General features: G+C 66.4%; 1 protein-coding gene across 1 annotated transcript; it reads left to right on the forward strand.

The window, feature by feature from the left end:
- Positions 1-521: 521 nt before the first annotated feature.
- BESB_025230 (uncharacterized protein) lies at positions 522-11,386 on the forward strand (the record flags this gene model as incomplete). The annotated part of the gene is made up of 3 exons (XM_029361211.1): positions 522-7,976; positions 8,365-8,638; positions 9,279-11,386. The coding sequence occupies 3 exons, from the start codon at positions 522-524 to the stop codon at positions 11,384-11,386; spliced, it is 9,837 nt and encodes a 3,278-aa protein (XP_029215566.1).
- Between the last annotated feature and the right edge of the window lie 890 nt (positions 11,387-12,276).

Here is a 12,276-nt window from a genome sequence, read left to right on the forward strand (position 1 = left end):
GTGAGGAAGGTTAGCTCTTTCTCCTTTTTTCTTTTCTCTTCTTTCAGCCCTCCCTCTGCCTGCACTCTAGTCTTCTTCCGCCTTCAACCCGCGAGGACTTGCGTCTTCGCCTCCCTGATGTCACGCGTGTCTCGACATCGCCGCTCGCGGCTGCCTTGTCTCGCGCTCAACTTCGTTCGGCGCGTTTTCGTCTTCAGCTTTCTTCTCTGCGAGCCCACAGCTCGAGCTTCAGCTTTCTTGGAGCTCACTGCGCCGGAAGTGGTCTTCCGCGGGAGTCGCGAGGGGCTGTGCCCTCCCCTTCGTCTCCGTGACTGGACTGTCTGTTGTCTTGGTTGACTGTGCACGCGCTCTCTTCCTACTCTGCGCGCAGCGTTTTTCTTTCGCTCCTCGGCCGCGTTCGGCTTCTCCGTCTCTTTTTCGCTTCACTGCGCGCCTGCCGCGCGGCGTGCGTCGCATCGTGCGTCGCTGTCTTCTGGGCGGCGCCTCACGGCCTCCTCGGCGCGCTTCTTCGACGCGGCAAGATGTCGCATCTGGTGAAGAAGCTCGTGAGCGCGGGGATGTTCCCCGGCACGTTGAGCAGCTACGACGCGTCCTCCGTCCCACAGCTGCTGCTCCTGCCGCGCCTTGACAACCCCGAGCTGAAGATTCCGCTCTTTCTTCTACTCTCGCATCCGCGCACGAACCTCCGGCAGCACCTGAGCACGCAGATTCAGCTCTTCGAGCTGCTCACCTCGCACCTGCGCCAGCTCGAGCGCCACTACTGCCTCTCGCTGGACCACCTCGCGCGCTCCCGCGGGAAGAGCCTCCGCCCCGCGACGGCGCGTGTCCCCCCAGACGCAGGCGCCAAGTCGCCGCAGTCCTCCTCGGACTGCCTGCTCTCCCCCGGCGCGGCCTCCGCGGGCGCGGCGAGTCGCGAGGCGGCGAGTCGCTCGGAGGCGTGCAGGCCGGTAGAGGAGCGCATCTCCAGGCTGGAGCGGTGCCTCGCGCAGACGCGGCGCCTCCTGGTGCTTCTTCACAGACACGTCATGCTGCAGCAGCAAGTCCTGCGGCGCGAACTCGTTCAAGGCAACGCGACGCACGACGAGGGAAGCCTCGCGTGCTCGGACCTCTGCACATGCGGCGGTCGCTGTCTGTTCGCCGCCGACGCCCCCGCGCAGGAGGTAAAACCTCATCCTGCGCCAAAACGGCGACGGCCTAGCGCGCGCCACCGAGACGTGGAGGCAGCCGGGAGAGGAGGTAGCGCGGGCGCGTCGCCTCCGTCTCCACTCCTGTCGCCGCCTCCACGGGCGCATGGCGCAGGAACCTCGGGCGCTGCTGACTCGTCCCGGGCGTCTTCCGCTGCGGTCTCCTCGGAGCTGCTCTCGGGCTCGGTCTCCTCTGCGGCACGTTCTGCCTCCGGCGGCGTCTCCTTTTCGGCGAGCGCGGCGGAGGACGCCGTGTCGTCGCTCTTTCGCGGACCGACGTCTCGCGTGGTGTCCTGCCCGTACCTAATCATCTACGCGCATGGAAACGGCAGCGACATCGGCGACATCTACTCGCGGTCGCGGATGCTGTCGCAGCGGCTGCATGCGAACTTCCTCCTGTTCGACTACCCAGGCTACGGCAAGTACGCGGGCGCCGCAGACGAGGCCTCGGTCGACCTCACGCTTCAGTCCGTCCTCGCCTTCGCGATGCATCGCCTCCACTGGCCTCCACAGAAAATCATCTTCTGGGGGACTTCAATCGGCACGGGCCCCTGTACGCGCGCCGCCCGACGCCTCGCAGGCTCCGTCCTGCTCACACAGCGGCGACGCCTCGCCCATCTGCTAGCCGCGGCCGCCGAGAGGCCCGCGAGCGAGGCGGACGCCGCCTCTGCGGCGCAGCAGGACACAGAAAAAACCGAGAGCGGAAAAACAGAGACGGAACAAACGGAGACGGAAGACCGCGACGGTGAGCAGCGTGGGGCGTCGGCAAGAGCGGCCGCAGAGAGGCGACAGCGAAAGCGAGGCGACTTTTTTTGCAGAGGAGAGGAAGAGAGCGAGTCCTGGAGTCGACAGGGGGACTGGCCTGAGCGCGAGAAGAGTCGGACGCACAAGAAAAATCCCGTCTCGTTATTCCTCGCGGGTGTGGCGGCAGCCGCGTTCGCTGCGGCGGGCGGCACTCCCTGGCTAGACGAGGACGAGGACGAAGAGCCAGACCCCAGAGAGTCTTCGGCTGCCTCGCCTGTTCAGGACTGCACCGAAGACTCAATTCCAGTCATACCGTCCCCGTGCGCGCCTGCCACCGGAATCGCGCCGCCGCCGCCCCTCCATGGCAGCTCGCCTCCATCCCCTCCGCAGTCTTCTCCTCCTCCCTCTTCTTCCTTCTCTTCTTCTCCCTCTTTTTTTCTCTCTCCTCCTTTCTCGTCTCTCCCTTCTTTGTCTGGGGCTGGTGCGCCTGGCGCTTCTTTGTCTCCTGCGTTTTCTTCGCGGGGCGACGCCGCGGCCGCGGCGTCGCCCCGCCCCGTTGTGGCGTCGCGCGTGGAGGCGCTGCCGGTCCCTGGCGGCCTCGTGCTGCAGTGTCCCTATCGCTCCATCACGCATGCAGCGACGGCGTTTGTGCCGTCGCTCATCGCGCGCGCGCTCGTTTCCTCCGGATGGAACGTCGAGAAAGAACTCCTCGCGTGCGACTGCCCCGTCCTCCTGATCCACGGGCAAGCCGACGAGCTCTTCCCCTGGGAAGGCAGTCTCGCGATGCTCGACGCCTACCGCGAGGTCTGCCGCCTCCGCCGCGCCCGCGCCGCGGCGGCGGCCGCCGCGACCGCTGCGACCGTCGCCGAGGGCCCTGGAGCCTCACTCGGAGCGAGGGACGCGCCCGCGGTGGAGACGAAGCTCCAAGCCGCGACGCGCCTGGCGGCGGGGCTCTCCGCGTTCGCCAGACGCGATGTAGACGCGTGGGCAGTTGGGCATTTCCCCGAGAAGGCGACTCACGGGGACTTTGACTTCTGCAAAGACCTCGTCGCGCCCGTCCAGCGGCTCATGAAGCAAGGCCAGCAGCGCTGCCTCGAGGCGTTCGTCGGCGAGCTCATGGCGCTGTGGTCGCTCGCGCTGCAGCCCGCGTCGCCGTCGCCCGGTGCTGGTGCAGTCTCCGTGGAAGACTTTTTCGCATTCTTCCAGTGCCCCGCGGCGAAGCGCCTCCCCGCCTGCGGGGGTGCGCCGGTGCCCGCAGGGTCTCCTCTGGGCACGTTGCCGCCGGCGACGGATTTTTCCGAGGAGCCCGGCGGCGGGACCCTTCTCTCGCTCTCGCCCGCTGCGACGCAGTTTTGGGCGGCCGGGGGGCCTACGGGCGCGGCGCCGGATTGCGTCGCCGACCTGCTTTTTCTTCTGCCGCCGCACTACCTCGCGCGCTTGACGCTGAGTCATCCACTCGTGAGTCCGCTGCTACCGCGCGTCGCGGACTACTTCCGCCTGAGAGACGTGAACTCCTCGCGCGAGGAGAACGGCAAGAAAGTGACGTCGCTCCGCGGCTGGCTGCGCGGCGACGCCTCGCTCTTCCCCGCCGGGGGCGTGCCGACTCTCTGGCAAGGGGTGCGCGCCACGGGCGACAGCGAGACAGACGAGACAGGCAGCGACGACGACGCCTCGCGCGGGGAGAGACGAAGGAGCTCGGAGTGTTCGGAGGAAGAGTCGGGCGACGACGCAGGCTCCGAGGCAGCCGAGGTCGGCTCGACCCCGCGACGGAGTGCCTCCGCGGTCCCCCCGGCGTCGCTCGCCGACCTCGCGGAGGCCTCTCGAGCTCTCTCCGCAGCTTCCTCGCCCCGCGCGTCTTCCTCCTCCTCTTCAGAGGCGGCAGAGTCTTCAGACTCCTGGGAGTCCTCTCGCGCGTCGGCCTCCTCGCCGGCCGCATCCAGCCGCGGATGGGCAGCAGTCGTGCGGGCGCAGGCGGCGCAGACTGCGCGCGACCAGCGGCACGCGCGCCGGCTACGACGCGAGCGGAAGAAGGCCTTCGCGAACGCGTTCGCCGCAGACCCGCCGGCGCCGCCGTGTCTGACTCTTCCGCCGCTGCAGGACAACTTGCTGCAGAATTTCTCTTCGGCCGGCGCGTTGCTCGGCTTCCTCGCGCACCGCTACTCGCTCTTCCTCTCCAGTCTCCTCGCCGTCGCGCGCGAGCGCTTCCCTGCGCCGCTCGCGCTCAGCAGCCGAGGCGGTCCAGAGGCCTGCGCCGACGACGCTCTGCTGGCGGACGTCGAGTTCTTCGTGCGGCGTCTTTACATTCTGCTGCAGCCGTCGCTCTTCGTGGACGCAGTGTACAAGCGGTGGCGCGGCGAGCAGCGGAGAGGAAGATCCGGCGGCCGACGCGGCTCGGGGAAGGGCTTGCGAGACGAGACGTTCGCCCTCGACAGCTTGGTCGTTGCAGGGGTGCGGCTCCGCCTTGCGCCGCCGCAGACTGGGAAGGGCGCGCTGGTATCTCGGTCGTCCTTTCCAGGCGTCCTGAGCGCCGAGTACCTGCCGCTGCGTCGGCCCGCGCCTTCGCTTCGACAGCCACAGACAGGCAGTCGACGAAAAAGGCGAGACACGCAGGCCGATGACCCAGAAGCTGCCGCGACGGCAGGCGGCGCCGCCGAGTCGCGCGGCGCCCACGCGAGTGCACACGGCTCGCCAGAGAGGTCGAGCCGAAGAGGCTCTGGCGGAGGAAGAAGACGGCGTTCGTCGGGCGACAAGGCTGGGCGGGGTAGTAGGAGTAGAGTCCCTCGCGAGCGGCTGTCGCCACTGCATGCGCTCTTTCCCTCGCCGAAGTACCTCTTGTTCCCCGTCTTCGTCCCGCCGCTGCCGTCGCTTCGCTCGACTGTGCAGTGGCTGCTCGATGCGCTGGCGCTGGCGGGTGAGGAGAAGGAGGAGGCTGCGTCTTCCTCTCGTCGCTTCGCGGCTCAGTCGGCGGCCTCCTCCACCGAACTGCATCCGCACATCTCGTCTTCCTCTTCGCCCTGCGCCGCCGAAGCGACCGCGTCTCTCGCGGAGGCCGCGCCTCCTCCCGCGCTTTCGGCGCCTCCCTGCGCGGCGGGTTCCGCCGCTTCCGCTACTTCCTCTCTCTCGCCGCTGGAAAGAGGCGACCCGCCGCGGGAGCCTCAGTCTGCGTCGTCGCGTCGTGCGGCTCTTTCTCGCAAAGAAAACTTCTTGCGCGCGACGAAGAAGCAGATCTCCCTCCTGTTTGCCAACCAACTTCTGCACCAGCTGCTCCAGTCGGGGCTGCGGCCCGCCTTTGAGGTTCTAGGCGCGGCGCCGACTCCCACGCGGGTGCCGAGCTCCGTGAAGCCTCCCTTCTCGTCGGCCTGCGCTTCTTCTTCCTCGGCGGCGGCGGACGCCTCGCGCGCGGAGGCTGCTGCGTCTGGCGCGGAGGAAGGGACACGCGGCGGCGTGCCGGTGGTAGCGGGCGCGGGACGCGACTTCGTCGCAGGGGGCAACTTCTTTCCGTTCGGGTGGGATACATTGTTCCTCCATTTTTTCCGTCACCACTTTGGCTGCTTTCTGCCGCGCCTCGTTCCTTCGCGCTTCCTCGCTCCCGAGTTCCTGCAGACTCCACACCCCGCCGCCGACGCGAGCTCCTCCGCGGCGCTCGCCGCCGCGCCGCAGCAGGCGCCGACCTTGGGCGCCTTGCCGACCTCGACCTTCTCCTCGCCGTCTCCGCTCTTTTCTCGCCCGCCCCTGGCGGCCGTGGGGTCTGCGGCCCGCTGGGGCGAGGACCCCGAGGGCCTGCTCCGGGGCTTTCAGCGCGCAGAGCAGTTTTCGCAGCTGCGGCAGGCGCTTCTGCAAGGCGGCGCGGAGGCGTCGGCTCTGGCGCCCTTCTTCGCGCCGGAGAACTTTGCAAACGTCGCACGGACGGCGGCGGCGGCCAGCGCGGCGTCCCTCGCCTCGATGCTCTCCTTCAGCCTGCCCATGTCGCTCGGATGCGCTTTCCTGCTTGCCCCCCCCGGCGGCTCTGCGCGGCCGCTGCCCCTGACGCGAGGTCGGACTCTGCCGCAGGAGGAGGGCCCGCGCGACTTGCGCCGCGCGCGTGTCTTCCACTGGCGGGAGCTGACTGTCGCGGAGTCGCTTCTTGCCCAGGCGCCGCATCTCGTCGCGCTCGCCGACGCCCTCGACCTGAATCGCGCGGCGCACACGGCGGTCGCGGCCGCGGCGCGGGAAGACTCGCCCCCAGGAGACAGGGAGGGTCGTGGCGAGCCTCAGACCGGCGGCCGAAGGGGCGCGGACGCAGAGGCGCGAGACAGCGAGGCGGAGGGCGTCGTGCGGCACCACGCGGCGGGCGCAGCTGTGGAGGGGGGGTGGCGAGAAGGCCGCAGGAAGGCCCTCGCGCCGCAGCTGCTGGCTGGTCTGCCGCCATCTCTTCTCAGCGCCACCCGGCGGGCTGCGGAGCGCGCGCGTGCGCGGGAGGAACAGACGCGTGCCGAGAGCGTCGAGCGGTACCACGCGTCGGGCGACGAGCCGCGAGAGCGACGAAAGAAGCATGTCGCATCTGCGTTGTCCTTCCTCCCCTTCGGCAGCAAGGCTCAGGGCGCTCAGCGCGGCGAAACGCCGAACAAATGCGGCGGCAGGCCGCTTGCCGTGGGCGATATCGAGAGCCCGCTGCGCCGAGACGACGCGGCGGCGGGCGACCTACGGCATGCGAGCGAGGAGAGCGCGGCGGCCGAAGAAGACGGCGATGGCCCAAGTCATGAAAAGGCGCGCGAGGCTTGGCAGCGAGAGGCGCCGATTCTCTCTTTTTTTCAAAGCAGCTTCGTGTTCAGTCAGCCAATGTTCTGCCTCTCTGAGTTTCCCCAGAGGCCCGTGCGCGGAGGCTCTTCGTCCCCGCCGCTCGCCCCGTCTTTCCGCTTGCCCTCCAGGTTCCTGGCGGCGCTCCGCGGGTGCCTGGAGGCGCACGACGCGCGCGGCCGCCCCCCGCCTGCGGCCGCAGAGGCCGGGAGAGGGACCGGCGTTTCCGTGGAGAGAAAAGGAGACACCTCGCAGGCGGAGGCCGCTCGCGCGGCCGGGAGACACGGAGAGGGAGACGAGATGGTGCAGGACTTTCCGCGAGGCGAACGCGAGGCGGGCGCGCAGATCAAAACAGACGACGTGGCGTGGGCATTCTTCTGCGCATGCAGGGAGGCGGATCCTGTGGAGGGGCGGAAGCGCCGCGCGGATGAGTCCCCCGCGCCCTCTCGAGGGTCTGCAGAAGACAGACGGCACTCAGGAGGGGAGGCGTGCGGCAATCAGGCGAATTGCGAGCGCGAGCTGAACGGCTTCTTCTTTTCTTCCTCTGTTTCGTCGCCTGCGCCGTCTTCTTCTCCTCGCAGCTGCGTCGCCCTGCAGCAGCCGTCGCCTCCGGAGCTCCGCGACCCGCCCTCGGGAGCCTCCTCGACGACAGCGCCCTCGAGAGAAACGAGCGCGGAAGGCGCGGCTGAGGACGCGAGCCGGGCGCGGGGCGTAAAGGACACGCCGACGCAGACGACGACGCCATGCCGCCAGTCCTCGGTTGCGTCTCTCCATGCAACGCCGTCGCCGCTCCCCGCGGGTGCGACGTCTCTGCTCGGCAGGCCTAGCTCTGCCCCCTTCGCGTCGTCTCCGTGCGCAGGGGGGACCCTTCCCGACCGCACACCGTCTGCGGGCGCCGGCGCTGCGGTGCCCAGCTCTGCTTCTCCGCCCCCCTGCGCGCGCGAAGCGGACGAGAGGCGCGCCGCGGCGTCGGCACTGTTTCTGAGTGGCGCGGGCGACTGCAGAAGGATCGACACGGACGAAGCAGGGCGGGTGGCTGGTGAAGAGACAGAAGACAGCCGGTCGCACGAGGCGCGGACAGGCGAGGAGGAAGAAGACGGAGAGGATGAAGGCGACGACGGCAGCCTTCCAGTGCAGGAGATGCCGATTCGGCCTGCGCCTCCTCGCGCCAGGAGCAGCTGCCCTCCCCTTTCGGGGGACTTACAGGGAAAGTCCTACTCGCATCTCTTGCCGGTCGACACGACAACTGTACGCGACGAGCAACGAACGCTGGTAGGGCAAAATCAGCCGTCTCGACAGGCATTCGAGAGCTCTCGTTGCCGGGGCCTTGTGGCGCGGCTGAAGGGCAGGCGCGATCTCTTTTTCGTGCCTTTGTGCTTCTGCCTCTCCCTTCTCCGTTCTGTCCAGCCTTTCTTCCACGCGGTACCGTCTTTCGCGGGTCGGCGTTTTCGTTCGTGACCTTTCTCCTTCGGTAGAGTATAAAGCTGCCCACGCAGACTGCGGAGACTAGGTGTGACGTGGGGCAGATGGAACTCATCGCTTCTCCCTTTCTTCTTTTTCTTTTTCTTGCGACCTCCGTCCGGCTGCGGCGGGATACATCTGCCCCAGTCGTGCAGCTGGTATTTTCGCGAGTTTTTGTTTTTGTGACCGCGTTTCTCAGGCAGAGTGGAGTCTGCTCGCCGCGCTGGTTCGCGCCGAACTCGCGACCGCGTCCCTTCTGCGCCGCTCGACGACGCTCCAGTTAGGGTCCTCGGGCTCGGGCGGGGTCCCGGAGGGAGACACGGACATCGCACGGGGCGAAGAACGTCACGGGGCGGAGGAGCCCGAGCGCCACCGTTCAGATGGAGAGAGTGAAGGGGACGGAGGAAACTCCGACGAGGAAGAACTGCTGCGGCTTGTCCTCGGCGCAAAGCCTGTTCAGGGCTGGAAAGCAGGTGAGAAGCAGGCGGATTTTTGCTCTCTTTTGTTCAACTTACCCGTCCCAAAGAAACTCAGCGAGAGGCTGCCATCGCGTGCACATTGTCGACATCGGGGCGCTCCAGCTTCTCAGGCCCTTTTTCGTTCTCTACTGCCAATGCCTCCGCGTCTCTGGGTGAGTGCGGAGCCTGCAGCTTTGTGACCTTTCAACCATATTCGAGAGACTCGGAAAACCAAAAGAGACTTCCTCGCAGCCTGGTGACAGTAGAGGGGCGTGCGAGGAAAGACCGAAGCGCAACTCCTGTCTGCTTTTCGTGTGCCTTCTTGAGGCCGGCTTCGCGTTTGTGAAGCTTTTCTGCATCTCTTGTGGTTCTGCGCGACTGCTGGGGAGAGCTTTCAACAAGTTGTCGCCTGGCGAACTGGCCACGTCGTTCGCCACGTCTATTGGCTGTAGACGCGTAGATCAGGCTACTGGCGCGTTTCCTCTTATTCTCTATTTGCCGGCCTCGTTTTTTCTCCCGAATTTTGTCCTTTTTCTACCCCCCATGTGTTGCGTGGAATGCCTTTCGTTTTAACGTTGTGCCAAGAAAGCTACCAGAATGCCCTTATTATCTCTTGTATTCATGCATGGAGTTTATTGGTTGTATATTTCCGCAGCGGCGTCTCCGACCCTCCCCTTTCACCCGCTGACGGTCGCGCTCGAGCGCCTGCTGCTGTACGCGTTGGACCAGCTGCATCGCTACGACTCGGCTCCGCTTTCGACGCATTTGCTCCCTTCCTTCCCGGTCGTCCCCTTTTCTTCTTCACTCTTGCCCTTTCTCCCGCGAAAACTCGCTGCGGCGAACCCGAGTCCAGCGTCTGCATCGCCCAGCTGCGCGTACGGACATTCCTGGGCGGCGCACGCCCCTCCGCACGTTCCCGCTCGTCCGCCAGGATTCGCGTCCTCGTCCTCTACGATGCCCTCCCTGCCGCAACCGCGTGGACCCTTCTTCCCGCGCGCGCCTCCTGTCGCAGCGCCACCTGCTTTCGACTCGTCGGCGGCCGCCTCGGCGTCCCAGCACCTCTCGTCGTCCTTTTCACCTCATCAGGGGGCATCGCGTCCGCCAGCCCCTCTCGCCGGCTGGGGGGCTCCTTCATCTGCGTCGGGCGCGTCTGCAGCGCCCAGTCGCCAGGCCCTACAGGAAGACCGCGGGCTGGCAGACTCGCTGGCGGCGTTGCCTCCGCTCGAGCCGCGGGCGCCTCCCGCCGCGGCAGAGTCGGCGGAGGCAGCGGAGCCGGCGGCTTGGGCTCAAGGGCGGTCGGCTGGAGCCCAGTCAACCCCCCGAGGCGACAGTAACGCGGTCGACAAGTTTGAGGGAGGAGACGCCCTGCTAGACACGCACAGATCCGGCGCTGGCGGCGGAGGGTGCCCCGCTCAACGCCTCCCGGCGCCTCGACACGAGGGCGACGCACGCGAGGCTCCTTTGGGCTCTTCTGCATGCGGCGCGCCCGACGACCGCAAGAGGACGGTGGAAAGGCTGAGAAGCGGCGAGATGCCTTTGCTGGAAGTCCCCAACGTCCTGCTCGCCAAGTCCGTGTGTCTCGATAGGCTCATGAGAAGGGACAGCACGGAGCCCGGGGCTGGGGCTCCACGGACGCAATCGGCGACAGCCGGCGAGCGCCTCAGGGCGTCAACAGTCTCTCGCGCTCCAAGCCGGGCGCTGTCCCCTCGTCTGCGGAGCTATATCGGAGGCGGCTCGCCCGGGGCACAGCACGAGAGAGGGGGAGGCCCTGATATGCTTGCATCGGGTTCTGATCTCTGCGGCGACACGTCCCCCAGCTGCGGCCGTCTCTCCTCCCTGCCATCTCGTCTGCTGCCTCCCCTCTCGGCTGCGGCCAGCGGAGGCCCGCAGTCGGCTCGGGGTCACTTTTCTTTGGAGACGGCGAGCACCCTGCGCGAGCGAGGCCAGCTCGTGTTCCTGCCTCATGCCGGCGGCGCGGCGCCCGTCTTCGACGCGCCCGTGGCCCTTCGAGCCCGTCCCCCAGGAGGAGACCCTGCCGTCGCCGAGCCCGTCTCGCGCGGCGTCTCGGCTCCGCCCCTGTGGGAGGGACACCTGACGAGGCCGGAGGAGAAGCTGCCTCGTCAGGCTCTTTGTCTCCCGGGGAGGGCGAGAGGGGGCGACGGAGAGGGAGTCGGAGCTTTTTCGCAGGGTGAGTCAGCGGGCAGGGCCGCGAGGCGGCGGTCTGTCTGCTATGTAGGCGACGCCCAGCAGATCCTTGAGCAGCGGGGGGCGTCAGCTGCAGTTTTGCCGCGTGCTGCCGTTTTTGCGCAGCAGGTCGTCTCGGCTCCGCAGCGTCCGGCTGAAGCTCCGCAGATGTGCAAAGATGCGACGCCGCGGTCAGAGGAGCTCCTGAATAAAGGACTCTCACCGGGCATGGCCATCGGGGAGCAGCTCAGGTTGCGTCTTGGGCTCGAGTCAACGGCGGGGTCGTCTCGTGAGATCGGAGGGGGAAGCTGCCCCGATCTCCAGCCCTCCCAGCAACTGGCTGTCCAGGCGTCGCAGCTGCTCGCGCATGCGGGTGTCCCAGGAGACGGCATGCGGGAGCGGAGCACACGCAGAGAGGGGAATGGGGGAACCCGCGCAGACACAGGAACCACTCATGGCGATGAGAGCGGGGGCCCAATCTTCGCTATCGACCGCCTCATGACGAGAGAGGTAGAAGACTCGGTTTCGGAGTTAGGGGGCAGCCGGGAATCTTGTGATTCCTTCCTGCGCTGCATATAGAGAGTATGGCCTGAGGCCGTCGGGAACACCGAAACTTCTGTGTTGCCAGGCGCTGACCCGCTGAAGTTTTTTTCATGCATAGCGGCCGGTGCCGTTGTGCTAAGGCGTCAACCTACCTGAGGGGAGCTTCGTGCTGTTTTTCCCGCAGAACGTCAGTCTTCAGCACGTGAAGAAGGACCCTGAGTTACTGGATATTTGCATACTCAATGGCCACAAACTAAAACCATCAGAAAGAAGAAAGATCTGTTTCAGAGTGGTTACGGTCCCACCTCGCTCCGCGGACGTGCTTACCGCGATGCGTGTGGGCTATCGGCGCTGCACTGCAGTTTTCTGTGCGCAGATACTCGCTGCACTGATTCACCTCCAGAAAGGACAGCCGCAGCACGAGGCGAGAAGATCGCTCGCCCTGCGAGCGTTTTTGCATTACTGCGCTCGCTGATCAGTCTGGCATTGGGCGGTCTCAGCAGAAAAAAATAGTGATCAGGGGGGTTTGCGCTAGGCCGTTCTAGACGGATATCACTTCTATCAAAACACTACAGTCAGTTCGCTGACACTGAAACGAGGAAGACGCATAGGTTTTTCCAGCAGAAGGCGCGCATATGTCGTAACCGCCGGTGTATGCCCTAAAAATGTCTTGCCATGCTATATCGGCACATCCAAACATTTTTCGGCCTTGGGAGGCACGCTGCCTGGCGAGCGGAGCCGGGTGCCTGGTCGATGATGGCTGTGCGCGGATTGGTGACCTTACAGAGTGCGTGTTGCTCCTTTAGTGCCTTGTTGCAAGCTGCGTCTGGCTAGACGCTCGCACCGTGGTGATAAATGAATCAACGCGCGTATCGACTTGAGGCGCAAAGCCTGTCCCGATCACAGTGCTCATCAGGGGGCTCGAA

This window comes from Besnoitia besnoiti (genome assembly GCF_002563875.1).
Source record: "Besnoitia besnoiti strain Bb-Ger1 chromosome Unknown contig00014, whole genome shotgun sequence".
Classification (NCBI taxonomy): domain Eukaryota; phylum Apicomplexa; class Conoidasida; order Eucoccidiorida; family Sarcocystidae; genus Besnoitia; species Besnoitia besnoiti.